At 43.2% G+C, this 17,714-nt stretch overlaps 1 protein-coding gene across 3 annotated transcripts in view; it reads right to left on the reverse strand.

Annotated features, from left to right (window-relative positions):
- Window positions 1–11,418: 11,418 nt before the first annotated feature.
- The window catches only part of adgrl4 (adhesion G protein-coupled receptor L4), a 169,507-nt gene continuing 163,211 nt past the window's right edge, over window positions 11,419–17,714 (reverse strand). For all 3 annotated transcript variants that reach the window (XM_063064755.1, XM_063064756.1, XM_063064758.1), the window contains one exon: window positions 11,419–13,835. In XM_063064755.1, coding sequence (XP_062920825.1) covers window positions 13,773–13,835 — 63 coding nt within the window. In that variant the 3' untranslated portion in view covers window positions 11,419–13,772. The remainder of the gene's footprint in view (window positions 13,836–17,714) is intronic.

Raw genomic sequence — 17,714 nt, forward strand, 5'->3', positions numbered from 1 at the left:
ATCTTTGTTGTCCACTGTAATTCATTATGGGTTCTATGGTAAAAAAAAAACGCGAATTGCATACGTCATCACACTATCACTTGATCCATATGCATGCCTCGCTTAAAGTAAACATGAAGCTAGACTCACATTTCGGACTCCTGTGTCCGCCTTGCAATTAGTTAATGCTTTGAAGTTACAAAACATAACAGAACAGGATCTTGGAGAGGTTAACAGGAGTGAGAGGCTTCGAAGATGTTGGAGAGAAGGGGCTGGTGGCCTCTAAACTTACCAGAGGTTGGAATCAGAATGAGGTTTATTAGCACTGACATATGTCAAGAAATTTGTTGTTTTGTCACATCAGTATAGTGTAATATGTAAAGAATAACTATAAGTTACAATAAAAATACTATATATAAAAAGAAATTGGTAGTGCAAAATAGTGAGGTGCTGCTCATGTGCTCATGAACCCTTCAGAAACCTAATGGCAGAGGGGAAGAAGCCATTCCTAAAAATGATGAGTGTGTGTCTTCAGGCTCCTGGTGCTCTTCCCTGATGGTAGTAATGAGAAGAGGCATGTGCTGGATTGTGGGGCCCTTCATGATGGATGTCACCTCCTTGAAGGTGTTTGGGAGGTACATAGTGCCCCTGATGCTTACAACCCTCTGCAGCTTTTTCCAGTCCTGCACATTGGCATCCCCAAGCCAGCTGGTGATGAAAAACCAGTCAGAATGCTCTCCACGGTACATCTGTACAGATTTGTTGAGTCATGATTGTCAAAATATGATTTTTTTTTTGTTTTGTGGTACAGCATGGCCCAGTGAGCCTGTCCCTCCTGATTACACCTGTATGACGAATTAACCTACTAATCCACATATCTTTAGACTGTGGGAGGAAACTGCAGCACCCAGAGAAAACCCTTGTGGTCACGGGGAGAACCTGTAAACTCCTTACAGACAGCAGCGGGAATTGAACTTGTGTTGCTGTTGCTATATTAATGTTATGCTGGCTGCTACACTACTGTCCACCCCCAAGAGATGTCACAAGTTTATCATATATAATTTGCAAGCTTAACATATGAAAGGTTCTGTGGTTGAACTCACTGGAATTTAAAAGGATAATGTGGGATCTCATTGACACCTATCAAATGTTAAAAGGCCTCGATAGAGTGGATGTGGAGAGGATGTTTCCTATGGTGGGGGTGCCTAAGACCAGAGGACACAGCCTCAGTCCATTCAAAATGTCCCTTTGAAATGAACAGATTCGTGATTAATCAGGGAACGAAAGGTTACAGGGAGAAGGCAGACAATTATGGGTGGGGGGGGAATGGATCAGCCATGATGAAAGTGCGGAGCAAACTCGATGGGCCAAATGGCCTAACTCTGCTCCTACATCTTATGGGGAGAAGGAATAGGCAAAGTGCATATCGGGGCTTTAGCCAATTAAGAAAACAAATTGACAGGCTGCAAAATACTGCTAATATTTGTAGTTAAAAGAGTAGGGAAATTCTGTGCAGCAAGAAAGCTCCAATCTTCTGTAGCATTTTATTCTTGGTAATACATTGCTGGGCCCTTGTCCAAACTCTGTAATGAGGCAGCAAGAATGCAACATCTTCTGGGCTGAGACATTTTTATTAAATCTCTTTCTTCATTTCCTCTAATGGGATTTTCAGCTTGACAGATACGAGGAGTGACAAGACAAATGCGCCACTGAAAAACTGGGGGAGTGCTTCTTAAAAGCACAATTCCTGCTACTTAACCAGGAATGGATCTAACTCCTGCTTAAACAAACAAGGAGAGCTGTAATTTTCCCTTGCATTAGGCTTCTTATCACAAGATGGTCTGATTAATAGCTGCCTTAAAACAGTTCTGCACTATAGCAATGAAACAGGCCATTTGGCCCATTTAGTCAATGCTGAATGGCTGCTTCTGTGCTGTAGTGCTCTAAGTCTTTATGTCTCTATGTCAAATTTCAAGGTTATTTTGCTAGCAAATAAAGATAACAATTTGGAGGGATGTCTTCTCTTTTTCTGAGCACTGACTCAGTACACATCTAGCTATTACAGTAATCAGAAGAAAGTGATGTTGGAATGTAAGTCTAGCTTTGATCTTGTGGAGACAGAACATGATGGAAACACTCAGCATCCCAGTCAGCATCTGTGGAGATAGTGCTGGAATACAAGATTAATGCTGACCTTACTGAGACAGCAAATGCTGGAAACAATTAGCAGATCATTTGGCATCTGAGGACGTGATGCATGAGTACCTATTATATACTGTATACAGTGCTTATAAAAAGTATTCACTTACCCCTGTCATGGTCCCGTCTGGCTAATACCTCAGTAATTGGGCCTCAATCCCCTCGTCTAATTTCCAATCATTCCCAGTTCCACTAATTACACACACCTGCCTTCCATCAGTAAATGCAGGATAAAAATCCTGTAATCAGAACCAGGAGCTGCTAGTTCGTTGGTTGACTCTTGATTGAGTAATCTTGTTTCATGGTGCTTTCGGACTGTCAGTTCTAAGTTCTGCATCATTTTCCTGGACTCTCTCCCTCCAGAATGAGGGGTCACAGTTTGAGGATAAAGGGGAAGCCTTTTAGGACTGAGATTAGGAAAAACTTTTTCACACACAGAGTGGTGAATCTGTGGAATTCTCTGCCACAGGAAACAGTTGAGGCTAGTTCATTGGCTATATTTAAGAGGGAGTTAGATATGGCCCTTGTGGCTATGGGGATCAGGGGGTATGGAGGGAAGGCTGGTGCAGGGTTCTGAGTTGGATGATCAGCCATTATCATAATAAATGGTGGTGCAGGCTTGAAGGGCCAAATGGCCTACTCCTGCACCTATTTTCTATGTTTCTACGTTTCTATGAATCTTGTCTCTGTGTAAAGACTCCCCTGAATACCTATTTCACGCTCGCGACTGTGCTAATGTTTCTCGATCCTGTCTCCATGCCTGTGTCCAGCACTTGGGTTTGCCCCACAGCAACGTCCTTGCAACAACTCTTCTCTTGGAAGTTTCCATGCTTTGTTGTTTTATAACATGCATCAGAGTGGATTTAATTTGGCTTTTTTGACACTGATCAACAGAAAAAGGCTCTTTCGTGTCAAGGTGAGAGCAGATCTCTACAATGTGATCTAAATTAATTATAAATCTAAAACAAAATAATTGATTGCATAATTACTCACCCCCTTCAACTCAGTATTTAGTAGTTGCACCTTTGGCAGCAATTACAGCCTTGAGTCTGTGTGGATAGGTCTCTATCAGTTTTGCACATCTGGGCACTGCAAATTTTCCCCTTCTTTACAAAACTGCTCAAGCTCCATTGGATTGCATGAGGATTGTGAGTGACCAGCTTTTTTTCGAGTCTAGCTACAAATTCTCAATTGGACTGAGGTCTGGACTTGGCGTGGCCTCTCCAGGACATTAAATTTGTTGTTTTTAAGTCATTCCCGTGTAGCTTTAGCTTTATGCTAGGGGTACTTGTCTTGCTGGAAAACAATCTTTTCCCAAGTCACAGTTCTCTTGCAGACTGCATCAGCTTTTCCTCCAGGATTTCCCTGTATTTTGCTGCATTTATTTTACCCTCTACCTTCACAAGCCTTCCAGGGCCTGCTGCAGTGAAACATCCCCGCAGCTTGATGCAGCCATCACCGTGCTTCATGGTAGGGATGGTGTGTTTTTTGATGATATGCGGTGTTTGGCTTATGCCAAACATAGTGTTTAGTCTGATGGCCAAAGAGCTCAATTTTGGTTTCATCAGACCATAGAATCCTCCTCTAGCTGACGTCAGAAACTCCCACAAGCCTGGCCAACTCTAGCCAAGATTTCATGTGAGGTTTTTCAACAGTGGCTTTCTCTTTGCCACCCTCCCATAAAGCTGTGACTGGTGAAGCACCCGGACAAAGGTTGTATGCGTGGTCTCTCCAATCTCAGCCAGTGAAGCTTGTTTTAGCTTTGTATTGGCTCAGTGGTAAGTGTTCATCAGTAACTGGTAAGACTTAAACTAACTTTAAGCTACTGGGTGTTACTATTTCGGAGGACCTGTCCTGCACTCAGTAAGTGTAATTGTAATGAAAGCATAGCAGTGCCACTACTTCCTAAGAAGTCTGCAGAGATCCAGCATGATTCCTAAACCTTCGACAAACTTCTATAGATGTGTGGTGGAGGGTGTTTTGACTGGCTGCATCTTGGCCTGGTATGGAAGCACCAATGCCTTTGAATAGAGAATCCTACAAAAGATAGTGGAGTCAGATCAATTCATCACAGGTAAAGCTCTTCCCAACCATTGAGCACATCTACATAAAGCGCTATCATAGGAAAGCGGCGTCCATCGTCAGAGATCCTCACCACCCAGGGCAAACTCTTTTCTCGTTGCTGCAATCAGGGAGAAGGTACAAGAGCCTCAGGACCTGCACCACCAGGTTCAAGGACAGTTACAACAATTACTTATTGATCCTATTACAGTTACTATTCTATAGATTTGCTGAGAATGCCTGCAGGAAACTGAATCTCAGTGTTGTATATGGTGACATATATGTACTTTGATAATAAAGTTTACTTTGAACTTTAATATGCAGCCCTGTGGAAAAGTCTTTGGAACCCTAGCTGTATATATGTGCCTAAGACTTTGCAAAGTACTGTAGATATTCACTCATTCATTCATTTATTATGTGCCGTGTTGTATGATGTAGGGGATTATAGTCTTGACCATGACTGGTCTTGCCAAGTTTTTCTACAGAAGTGGTTTGCCATTGTCTTCTTCTGGGCAGTGTCTTTACAAGATGGGTAACCCCAGCCATTATCAATACTCCTTAGAAACTGTCTGCCTGGCGTCAATGGTCACATAACTTGTGATGTGCACCAGCTGCTCATTCGACCATCCACCACCTGCTCCCATGGCTTCACATGACCCTGATCAAGGAGGCTAAGCAGGTGCTACACCTTGCCCAAGGGTGACCTGCATGCGAGCAGACGACAGGAGTGCCTTACACCTCCTTTAGTAGAGATGTACCTCCACCCTGGCACCATACTGTAGATATAATATAACTATATAAATATATCTTATTGTATGTATATATATATATATATATATATATATATGATATGCAGTATAATTTGTAGCACATCTTAAGGATTGCAGAATCAGAATCAGGTTTAATATTACCAACATGTGTTGTGAAATTTGTTAACTTAGCAGCAGTAGTACAATGCAATACATGATAAATATAGAAAAAAAATGAATGTGTAAGTCATTGCCTGGAATGCACTGCCTGAGTCAGTGGTAGAGGCAGATACACTGGTGAAGTTTAAGAGTCTACTAGACAGGTATATGGAGGAATTTAAGGTGGGGGGTTATATGGGAGGCAAGGTTTGAAGGTCGGCATAACATTGTGGGCTGAAGGGCCTGTAATGTGCTGTACTATTCTATGTTCCATTTACAGTAAGTGTATATATGCATATTGAATAGTTCGATTAAAAATTGTGCACAACAGAAATAATATATATGAAAATGTGAGGTGGTGTTCATGGGTTCAATGTCCGTTTAGGAATTGTATGGCAGAGGGGAAGAAGCTGTTCCTGAACCACTGAGTGTGTGCCTTCAGGCTTCTGTACTTCCATCCTGATGGTAAAGATGAGAAGAGGGCATGCCCTAGATAATGGGAGTCCTTAATAATCAACACTGCCTTTCTGAGGCCCCGTTTCTTGAAGATGTCTTGGGTGCTTTTGTACCGTTGTGGCAAAACAAGAAATTTCATGACAAATGCAGTGATAATAAACCAGAGTCTGACTAATTCTTCTGAGGGATTCTCCTGGTACCCTGGCTTGCATTTCTCCCTCAACCAACAGGACCAATTACAGAGAGAAGATAAAAGCAAAGGTGATTTACTGCTTGTAGATCTTGCTGTGCAGAAATTGGCTGTCATAATTCTTACAAGTGTTAGCGCAAAGGGTGATCACTGTGTATGGTTGCTTTGAATTTTATTTTCTTACAGTAGGACAATAAAGTGCAGTTAAATAGTAATGTTTTACATTATTAAATTGTGCAAATGCAGCACTAAAAACTGTTATTAATCTTTTTAACTGAATAGATTTTGCCAGCTTTTCTACAGGAATGTATTCGCAATTTTGAACATTACTGGGAAGTTGACTCTCAAAACACATTGCCTCCCACTTCATATTGATGCATAATGAGAATGCCCCTGAACACTCAAGCCCCTGTGACTCGTGAACGTAAATGAAGGTACTGCAGCCTTGTTCTGATTCAGGCCTTTTAACGGAAATGAGTTTGGCATAATTTGCCCCTGATTTTGACAGGTTTGGTTTTGAAAGGCATGTTCGTGCCGTGCCTCTCAACGTCCTGGGTTCTGAATAAAGCAAACTACCTGTGGTCTAAACCTGTAACTGAAATCGTGGCTGGCTGAAATCTTTGTATTGCAAAGAAAGAAAATAACTGAATAATGAGACTGGGTTTGGGATGTCCCAAAGGGCTTTGCAGTTAATTTAAGATTTAGTTGCATTTGTAGACATAGCAGTGAACGTTTGCAAAGCAAGCTTCCACAAGCAGGTAATCTGCGTTCCTTGTTGAGTTAGAGGTTCTGTGAAATCATGGTGAGCATCCCTGCTGAGCAAGTGATGCATATCCACCTGAGAGGGTAAATGGGGTCTCCATTTAAGGTACACCAGTGGCAATATTTCATTAGGTGTTTGAGGAAATTTGGCATATCACCAGACTCTAGCAAATTTCTGCAGATATACTGAACATAGAACATAGAAATCTACAGCGCATTACAGGCCCTTCAGCCCTCTATGTTGTGCTGACCATGTAATCTACACTAGAAACTGCCTAGAATTTCCCTAGGGCTTAGCCCCTCTATTTTTCTAAGCTCCATGTACCTATCTAAGAGGTTCTTAAAAGACCCTATTGTATTCGGCTCTACCACTGTCGCCGGCAATGCATTCCATGTACCCACCAACCTCTGTGTGAAAAACTTACCCTGACATCCCCTTGGTACCTATTTCCAAACACCTTAAAACTATGCCCCCTTGTGTTGGCCTTTCAGCCCTGGGAAAAAGCCTCTGGCTATCCACACAATCAATGCCCCTCATCTTCTTACATACCTCTGTCAGGTCACCTCTCATCCTCTGCTGCTCCAAGGAGAAAAGCCTAAGTACACTCAAGCTATTCTCATAAGGTACACCCTCCAATCCAGGCAACATCCTTGTAAATCTCCTCTGTACTCTCTCTATAGTATCCCCATCCTTCCTGTAGTAGGGTGACCAGAACTGAACACGGTACTGCAAGTGGGGTCTGACCAAGGTCTTTTATAGCTGTAACATTACATTAGGAGCATTCTACCTGATTGCATTACCTAGGGTGTGCTTTCTTCCCATTGTTACCGTCAGAGAGGAGGTACAGGATACTGAAGACACAATCTCAACATTTTCGGAACAGCTTCTTCTCCTCTGCTGTCAGATTTCTGAATGGATGATGAAACTATGAACACTACCTTACTACTTTTGCTCTCTTTTATTCATCTCCTTACAGACAGCCACAAAACAAAGAAACGCAATAGAACTCATGATAAAAAAGACCGTCGAACACCCACTGTGCAGAAAAAAACCTGTCATGCAAACAATAAAAGTAAGCAAATAACATCCAGAACTGAAGCCTATGAAAGTGAGTCCATAACTGCAAAACCAGTCATCACCGCAGCCAGTTCAGGAGCCCATTAGTTGCCACAGCTTCAGCTCAGCACAGAGATGAGTAAATCTCTTGGATCCTCCTGCCCAGACACCCTGACATTTTCAATCTGGCCCAGAGTTTAAATCAGCCAAATCTCGGGTTGTTCTTTACACCTGCGCCCTGACCCTGCCACCTTAACTCAGCCCGTACACACCACGCCATAACTGTCCCGCACCTTTGAGACTTCAGTATACACACTGCAAAAATGCCAGGTTGAACAGGTGGTTCAAAAGCTCAACTCCAACGGGGAAGTTAGAGGCTAAAGAGAAAAAATGTGATTAATACGGTAATTTATAGTTTGTTTGTTACCAGCAAGCATTTGCTGTGCTTCACCAGTGCAGTCTTAATCCAGAAAGAAATAATATACCTGGTTGAGATTATGATGCCTTTGGCAATGCATATGACTTCAATGGATCATTGGGCTTTGTGCTCTTGCATCTGGAACAGAGCTAAGATCTACCATCCATTTGGAAAGATATTGGAGAGGGCCCAAAGCAGATTCATGAGAATGATCCTAGGAATGAAAGGGTTAACCTTTGAGGAGTGTTTGATGGCTCTGGCCTGTACTCGCTGGAGCATTGGGTAAGGCCAAGTCATTGGATGTATTTAAAGCTGAAGTTAGTCATAGTCCTAGTCATACTTTATTGATCCCGGGGGAAAATGGTTAAATAATTGCTTTTGAATCCCTGATGCATGGACGGGGTGAACCCGCGATCTACGGTTTACGAGACCGAAGTTGATAAGTTCTTAATTAGCAAGGGGGTCAAAGGTTATGGCAAGAAAGCAGGAGAATGTGGTTGAGATGGATAATAAATCAGCCATGACGGAATAGTGGAGTAGACTTGATTGTCTGGATGGCCTAATTCTGATCCTATGTCTTATGGTCTTATAACCTTTTGACTTGGAAGAAAATATGTTCCACTAGTCTGGTACCAGCTCAAGGTTACAATAGAGAAGGCTGCTGTGAGGAAGCCTTATTCATTGGCATGTCAAGAACCCTGTTTATTGCTACATTGCCTATCTTGCTGTAATGCTGAACAAAGTCACGGGAGAGATGCAGCTAGTAGATAGAAAAGTGGTCTTTTATTCAACAAAATGAGACACTCTCTGGAGGGAGAGGCCTGTTCAAGCCAATATTACATGACATTTTGTATACTAAAGATTAAAGGACAATTCTACTTACAATGTATCTATAACCCTTCCTTTGAATTACATAAAATTTTCTCACTTCCTTCTTCACTCCCACACTCCAGATACCCAAAATGAATGTTAATCAGCATTATCTATAACTGCTGTCCACAACTTCTGGAAACTATTGTTTAGGGCTGCATTTTAAATTAATCTACAATCCATGTTCGGGGTGAAAGATTGATTGCTGAAGTTAATGTTTGCTTATATACCATAATTCCAGAATATGTCCTAACAGTCCCATTTCGCAGGCCTCCCGAAGTCACCATTGGATTATCACTGCCTAGTGTGTAGTCCTGCTTTCTTGCACATCCTGGGCATATACAGGGAAATGGCTGGCAGAATGTCCAGCATTTCTTGATTTGGCTGTATTTCCTACAGTGAGCACAAAATCTACACGTGTAAACGAATTCCTTCCTGTTTGTCAACAGACTCCTTGGCTTTCTTAGGGAGTTTCTGGTAGGTTGCTGGTGACTAGTGGTGATCCACAGGGGTTGATATTGGCACTGCTTCTTATATTCTATATCAGTTGAGGGAATTGATGGCTTTGTGGCCAAGTTTGCAGACAATACAAAGATAAGTAGAGGGGCAGGTTGTGTTGAGGAAGCAGAGAATCTGCAGAAGGATTTAGACAGATTAGGAGAATGGGTGAAGATAATGGCAGATGGAATACAGTACAGGGGAAGTGTATGGTCATCCATTTTAGAATATAGGTATAGACAATTTTATAAATGGGGGGCAGTTCAGTAATCAGAGGAGCAAATGGACTTGGGAGCCCTTGTCCATGTATTGGAGAGGAAGTTCGCAAGAATGGTCTCAGAAATGAAAGGATTAATATGTGAGGAGTGTTTGATGATTCTGGGCCTGTGCTCGCTGGAGTTCAGAAGAAAGAGGGGAAGATTGCATTGAAACCTATCAAAAAGGTTCTCGTCACCTATCTACTGGAAAGATATCAAGAGAGCAGAGAAAATTTACAAGTTCAGAGCCAGGACTTGAGGCTATGAGTTATAGGGAAAGTTTGAATAGATTAGGACTTTGTTCCCTCAAGCACAGGGGAATGAGGGGAGACTTGATAGAGGTATACAAAATTATGATAGATATAGATAGGGTAAATGTAAGCAGACTTTTTTTTCCCCTTTGAGGCTGGGTGAGACTAGAACTAGAGGTCATGAGTTAAGGGTGAAAGGTGAACTGTTAAGGGGAATATGAGGGGGAACTTCTTCACTCCAACTGTGGAGCAAGCTGCCAGTGCAAGTGGTGGATCCAGGTTTGATTTCAACATTTAAGAGAAATTTTGATAGGCACATGGATGGGAGGGGTTTGGAGGGCTATGGTCCAGGTGCAGGTTGATGGGACTAGGCAGAATAATAGTTCGGCACGGATGAGATAGCCTGCAGGACCTGTTTCTGTGCTGTGCTGTTCCATGACTCGTTGATTCTAATAATGAAAGGCTTAGATAGGGTGGCGCGTGACCAAGTGGATAAGGCGTTCGTCTAATGATTTGAAGGTCGCTAGTTTGCGCCTTGGCTGAGGCAACACGTGTGTCCTTGAGCAAGGCACTTTACCACACATTGCTCTGCGACGACACCGGTGCCAAGCTGTATGGGTCCTAGTACCCTTCCCTTGGACAACATCGGTGTCGTGGAGAGAAGACTTGCAGCATGGGCAACTGCCGGTCTTCCATACAACTTTGCCCAGCCCTGCGCCCTGGAAACATTCCAAGGCGCAAATCCATGGTCTCACGAGACTAACGGATGCCTATATAAGATAGGGTGGACATGGAGAGGATGTTTCCTATACTGGGGGAGTCCAGGACCAGAGGGCACAGCCTTAGAATACAAGGGCATCCCTTTAGAACAGAGTTGAGGAGAATTTCTTTAGCCAGAGGGTGGTGAGTCTGTGGAATTCATTGCCAAGATGGCTATGGAGACCAAGTCTTCGGATATACTTAAAGCAGAGGTTGATAAGTTCTTGATTAGTTTAGGTGTCAAAAGATACGTGAGAAGGCAGGAGAATGGGGTTGAGAGGGATAATGAATCCACGCTGGAGTGGCAGAGCAGACTCGATAGGCCGGGTGTCCTGATTATGCTCTTATGTTTGATGGACTTATGGTTCATCTGCAGTTGTTATTGCCCTCTCTTGGCCTTGTGTGAGAGGACTATAGTTAGTCACAATTTTGAACCACAGTTGACCTGTGGTTAAGGTGCTCCCATGTTGCTCTTCAGGAGGGAGAGCCATAACATTGAGCAAGCAACGAAGGAGGAACAAAATTCGAATGGGGCCTTACAATTTCAATAGAAATTCTTCTCAGCTGTCAGTTTTGCTGAACACCATTGATTTAGACCTTGCTTCAACCTTACTCTTCAGCGATGGTAGAGAAAGGAATAAATTATATTAAGCAGCTTCTTTGCTTCATCTCATTACAAGGAACTCTCGCGCACACACACACACACAGAAAAAAAACTATTTCACACCTTTATTTAAAAAGCATAAACGTAAATGAGTTTATTTTGCAGAGAATTCTTTTTTATCCATAGAAATCTATATACAGGATAAAACTCTTCACCAAATTACCAGTCAGTTGAATTACTTTATAAGAAATTCCAGAATCCCATATTCCTCATCCTGGTTGACATTCTTATGCATTGAGCATAGGAGTTCAAATTTTCATGAAACGAGTCCCTGATTAGAGGGCTTACTTTGGTGATCCATAAAATTTCCTACTTAAAGAAGGTGCAGCAGCATCTATGCTTGCTGAGGAGATTGAGGAGATCATGGAGTGCAAGGCTTCCTACCTCCATTCTAACAATTTTTTATGGGAGCAACATCAGGTGTGTCCTGTCTGGTTGCATCATTGCATGGCACAGAAGCTGCGAGGCATCAGGACACATGACTCTACAGAGGATGGAAAAAGATGCTGAGAAGATCACCAGGGTTTCCCTCCCCTTCTTTGTGACTCTTACTGGGGTTGTGCATATGAAAGGCCCATAGCGTTGTTGAGGATCCCTACCACCCATCCCACACTCCTTGACCCACTACTGTCAGGAAGGAGGTACAGAAGCAACAGGACTAGGACCACCAGTCTGAGTAACAGCTTCTTCCCTCAGGCTGTGAGACTAATGAATACCGTGCCACCACTGAGGACATGTCACGAAGACTTTTTACCTATACCGACTGCTTGCATTTTGAAAATATATTTTATTAACTTACTTGTGGTAATATTTTAAGTGCTGTATGTGATATGTTGTGTGGGTGCACTGTTCGAAGGAACTTAGTTTCGTTTGTATATATGTACAGTCAGATGACAATAAACTTGAACTTAAATGTTGTAAATTAAGAATCTGTGAAATGAAATAGTCCACAAGGTAGAGGTGTTCTCATCACAGTCCCGTCTATAGAACTGGATAATACTAAAGAGGCGACCAATACTTTGGCTAACTATTTTTATTTTTTTTTGTTTACCTATTTATTCCAGTGCAGGACAGGCCCTTCGAGCCCAAATGTGCCGCATTGCCCAGCAACCCACCTAATCAAAATCAACTTACAATAAACAATTAACCTACCAAACGGCGCATCTTTGGCCTGTGGGAGGAAACTGATGCGTTCATGGGGAGAAGGGACAAAATTCTTACAAACGGCGCTGGAGTTGAACTCTGAACTCTGGGAAGACCTGAGCTGTAATAGTGTTGCACTAACATCTACGCTGCCGTGGAGCAGGGTCTCCCACTATCTCTCCTTGCTGCATGCTGGAGGACCCAAAGCCACAATCTAATCCGCAATGCAACAAACTTTCTTTTCCTGCTGTGCCCTTTTGTGGGATGTTTTCACGGGACTTTTGATTTGGGAAGGGAAAGTGGAGCCACGTCACCACGGCTAGCTCACCGGAGGTAAGCCAATCAAGTTAAAGCAGCAAAATTCTTTGCCAGCAGAAATTGAAGAAAATTCATTCTCCAGAGCTTGAGATTGGAATATTCAGTCACTGACTAGTTAACCTACAGAAAATACTGAACTTTGTCCATGAATCACTGTATTCTACATCGTGAAAGCACTCTCATGGTATTGTCAAGACTAATCCAGCAGGTAAGGTTATCCTAATGACTAAGCTCACTTCGTCAAAAGTCTTCAAACACCATGCCTTGCATTTTATTACTCTTCGAAACAAGATCCAGCAGGGATCAATTTGGGCTGAATGGCCTCTTCCTGCGCTATCTTTATGATAAAGCAAGCAAATAAAAAACAAACATATTTCAGAGTTTCACACTGAGGAGATGTGAAACTGTGGAATTCTCTGCCACAGACTGCAGTGGACGGCAAGTCCATGAGTATATTTAAGGTGGAAGTTGATCGTTTCCTGGTCGATCAGGGCATCGAAGGAAATGGTGAGCAGGCAGGTGTATGGGGTTCAGTGGGATCCGGGATCAGCCAAGATAAAATGGCAGAGCAGACTCGATGGGCTGAATGGCCTAATTCTGCTCCTATATCATATGGTCTTGTGGAGATCAACTGTCATTGTCCCTTTTGAATGAGGGATTTAATTCCTAAAATGCAAACCGAGAAATTACAATTGAGGTTTTACCGGATGCAAGGTTGCATGAAGGAGAAATTGCTTTAACACTTTCATTATACATTTACAAACTAGACAGGAATCCAAATGGAACCAGAAACCTGTTGTAAGGATTTTAAGCGATTTGTGTACTCCATTTCACCCACACTTTCCCAACACAGCCCACCCCATACAGCAAAACTTTAAATAACTTATGGTCACGGCCCATCAATGTTACTTGTAGCTCTACTGAGAGGCATCTTTTTTCTTCTCCCATCGCAGTGCTGGTTGTCCATCATCTTCAGCCAAATTCATCTCAGGTATTCAAAGCAACAGGGCACATTTTTAAATAACCGGTAGTACTCTTTCTGAATCTGTCAAATGCAAAAAATACAAGCAAATTAATTTCACTATTTATTCAGATTTCAAAGTTTCAATTAGACATCAGTGGCTGGGTGGCACAGAAGTTTTTCTCGCATTGCGGCGAGTATTTGCCATTGGTTGGGCAGACTAGGTCTTCTTGGAGGAGTGTAGAGGAGGTTTTCCAGAATTATCTCAGGAATGAAACAATTAACAAACGAGGAGTGTTTAACGGCTCCGGACCTGTACTTGCTGGAGTTTAGAAGAATGGTCGGGGGGTTTGAGGGGGGGAAATCTTATTGAAACCCATCGAATATTGAAAGGTCTAGACAAAGTGGGCATGGAGAGGACGTTTCCAATCATGGGAAAGGACCAGAGGGCACAGAATTAGAATAGAAGGACATCATTTTAAAACAAAGATGAAGAGGAATTTCTTTAGCCTGTGGGTGATGAATCTGTGGAATTCATTGCCTCAGATAGTCAAGTCATTGAGTTTATTTAAAGCAGATGCTGAAAGGTTCTTGATTAGTCAAGGTGCCAAAGGTTAAGGAGGAGTAGGCAGGAGAATGGAATTACGAAGGAAAATGATCAAATATGACTGTATGGAGAAACATACTTTATGGGCTGAATGGACTAATTTTGCTCCTTTGCTTTATGGTCCTATTCCTAGGAGACTGAGAGGTGACCTTACAAAGGTGTATAAAATTGTGAGCAGCAAAGTTAGGGTGAATGTGCTTTACTCTTTGGTATCTGTGTGGAGCCATTCCTAATCAATATCCTTGTGCTGGTTCAATGTAAGAACTATTAGTGTAACACTATGTGGAGTACTTCGCCATGTATTCAACCTGAGCCTGAGGCTCTGGAGGGTTCCTGTGCTGTGGAAGACATCCTGCCTCGTCCCTGTGCCGAAGACGCCGCGCCCCAGCGGCCTCAATGACTACAAGCCGGTGGCATTGACCTCCCACATCATGAAGACCCTGGAGAGACTTGTTCTGGAGCTGCTCCGGCCTATGGTCAGGCCACACTTAGATCCCCTCCAGTTCGCCTACCAGTCCCGACTAGGAGTTGAGGATGCCATCGTCTTCCTGCTGAACCGTGTCTACGCCCACCTGGACAAGCCAGCGAGCACTGTGAGGGTCATGTTTTTTGACTTCTCCAGTCGTTCAACACCATCCGCCCTGCTCTGCTGGGGGAGAAGCTGACAGCGATGCAGGTGGATGCTTCCCTGGTATCATGGATTCTTGATTACCTGACTGGCAGACCACAGTACGTGTGCTTGCAACACTGTGTGTCTGACAGAGTGATCAGCAGCACTGGGGCTCCACAGGAGACTGTCTTGTTTCCCTTTCTCTTCACCATTTACACCTCAGACTTCAACTACTGCACAGAGTCTTGTCATCTTCAGAAGTTTTCGGATGACTCTGCCATAGTTGGATGCATCAGCAAGGGAGATGAGGCTGAGTACAGGGCTACGGTAGGAAACTTTGTCACATGGTGTGGGTAGAATTATCTGCAGCTTAATGTGAAAAAGACTAAGGAGCTGGTGGTAGACCTGAGGAGAGCTAAGGTACCGGGGACCCCTGTTTCCATCCAGGGGGTCAGTGTGGTCATGGTGGAGGATTACAAATACCTGGGGATATGAATTGACAATAAACTGGACTGGTCAAAGAACACTGAGGCTGTCTACAAGAAGGGTCAGAGCCGTCTCTATTTCCTGAGGAGACTGAGGTCCTTTAACATCTGCCAGACGATGCTGAGGATGTTCTACGAGTCTGTGGTGGCCAGTGCTGTCATGTTTGCTGTTGTGTGCTGGGGCAGCAGGCTGAGGGTAGCAGACACCAACAGAATCAACAAACTCATTTGCAAGGCCAGTGATGTTGTGGGGATGGAACTGGACTCTCTGACGGTGGTGTCTGAAAAGAGGATGCTGTCTAAGTTGCATGCCATCTTGGTCAATGTCTCCCATCCACGACATAATGTACTGGGTGGGCACAGGAGTACATTCAGCCAGAGACTCATTCCACCGAGATGCAACACAGAGCGTCATAGGAAGTCATTCCTGCCTGTGGCCATCAAACTTTACAACTCCTCCCTTGGAGGGTCAGACACCCTGAGCCAATAGGCTGGTCCTGGACTTATTTCATAATTTACTGTCATAATTTACATATTACTATTTAACTATTTATGGTTCTATTACTATTTATTATTTATGGAGCAACTGTAACAAAAACCAATTTCCCCCGGGATTAATAAAGTATGACTATGACTATTAGAGAACAAATATCGCCTCTCTCTTCTCCTATCAGATTCCTTCTTTAGCCCTTTACCTCTTCTACCTATCACCTGCCAGCTTGTACCCCTTCCTCTCTCCCCACCTTCTTATTCTGACCTCCTCCTCCTCCTCCTCCAGGTGGCAGAGTGTGGCAAAATTTAAGACGTGATTATTTGAAGAGCGAAGTGTGTGAGAGAGATTAGAGAGAACTTTATTTGTTACATGTACATTGAAACATCGAAGGGCACCATGGTTGTGTAGGACGTGAGGTACCAAAGCAGTTAGTATGATGCGATTGCAGCTCGGGGCCTTTCAGAGTTCAATTCCGATGTCGTTCTTTAAGGCGTCTGTATATCCTCCCCGTGGAATGTGTGGGTTTTTCCCGGATGCTCTGGTTTCCTCCCACACTCCAAAGACATAGAGCGTCAGTTAGTTGGTTGTGGCAAATGTCCGGTGATCAGGTTAGGGTTAATTGGATTTGTCGTTTGTCGCTGGGGCAGTGTGGCTCGCAGGTCTGGAAGGGCCTATTCCACGCTGTATTGGTGAAATAAAATTAACATATGATAATACAGCGTTTGTGTCCAATCAAATCAGCGAGCAATATGCTGGGGGCAGCCCACAAGTGTTGCCACACTTCCGTCACCAGCATAGCATGCCCACAACCCACTATCCTTAACATCTGTGGAATGTGGGAGGAAACTGGAGCACCAGGCAGAAACCCACATGATCACAGGAAGAACAAACAAACTCTGTACAGACAGTGGTGGGAAATGCGTTACGCTAACTGCTACATTACCATGCTATTCAAAGATGAAATTACCTGGTGATGTCATGCCAAATAGAACATATTATTGATAAATATAAAATAACCATTCCTGAGAAATAAAGGAATTTTGTGACTGATGAGAGACTGAAATATCTTGGGGTTTGGATGTCCTTGTACACGGATCGTTGAATATTAACATAAAGGCACTGCATATGATTAGAAACTCAACTGGTATGTTGACCTCTATGGTAACATGGGTTAATTGCACAGGCAAAGGCATCATGGTACTACAGTTCATGGTGTGTGCAGGTCTGGTCTCCCCAGCTAATGAAAGATTTACTTGTGGTCGAGACAGAGTCAGAGAGACATAGAAAAGTACAGTGCAGAAACAGGTCCTTTGGCCCATCTAGTCTGTGCTGTACTGTTTGAACTGCCTACTCCCATGGACCTGCACCAGGACCATAGCCCTCCATATCCTTACTATCCATATACGGTACCTAGCTAAACTTCTCTTAAACATTGATATCGAGCTCATATGCATCACTTGTGCTGGCAGCTCATTCCACACTCTTCACAACCCTCTGAGTGAAGAAGTTTCCCTGCATGATTCCCTTAAACTTTTCACCTTTCACCCTTAACAAACATTCACTTGGCTTACTCTGAATGAGGCAGGTTTGTTGTAAGATAAGAAAATAAATAATCCAGGCCTGTACTCCCTTGAGTTGAGGGAAATTAGAGGTGATTTCATTGAAATCTACTGAATTGTTGTAAAGTTAACAGAGACACAGGTGATTCTGCAGATGCTGAAAATCTTAAGCAACTCAGAATACTGGAGGGACTCAACAAATAGCTGAC

This window comes from Mobula hypostoma, chromosome 12 (assembly GCF_963921235.1).
Source record: "Mobula hypostoma chromosome 12, sMobHyp1.1, whole genome shotgun sequence".
NCBI classification, from domain to species: domain Eukaryota; kingdom Metazoa; phylum Chordata; class Chondrichthyes; order Myliobatiformes; family Myliobatidae; genus Mobula; species Mobula hypostoma.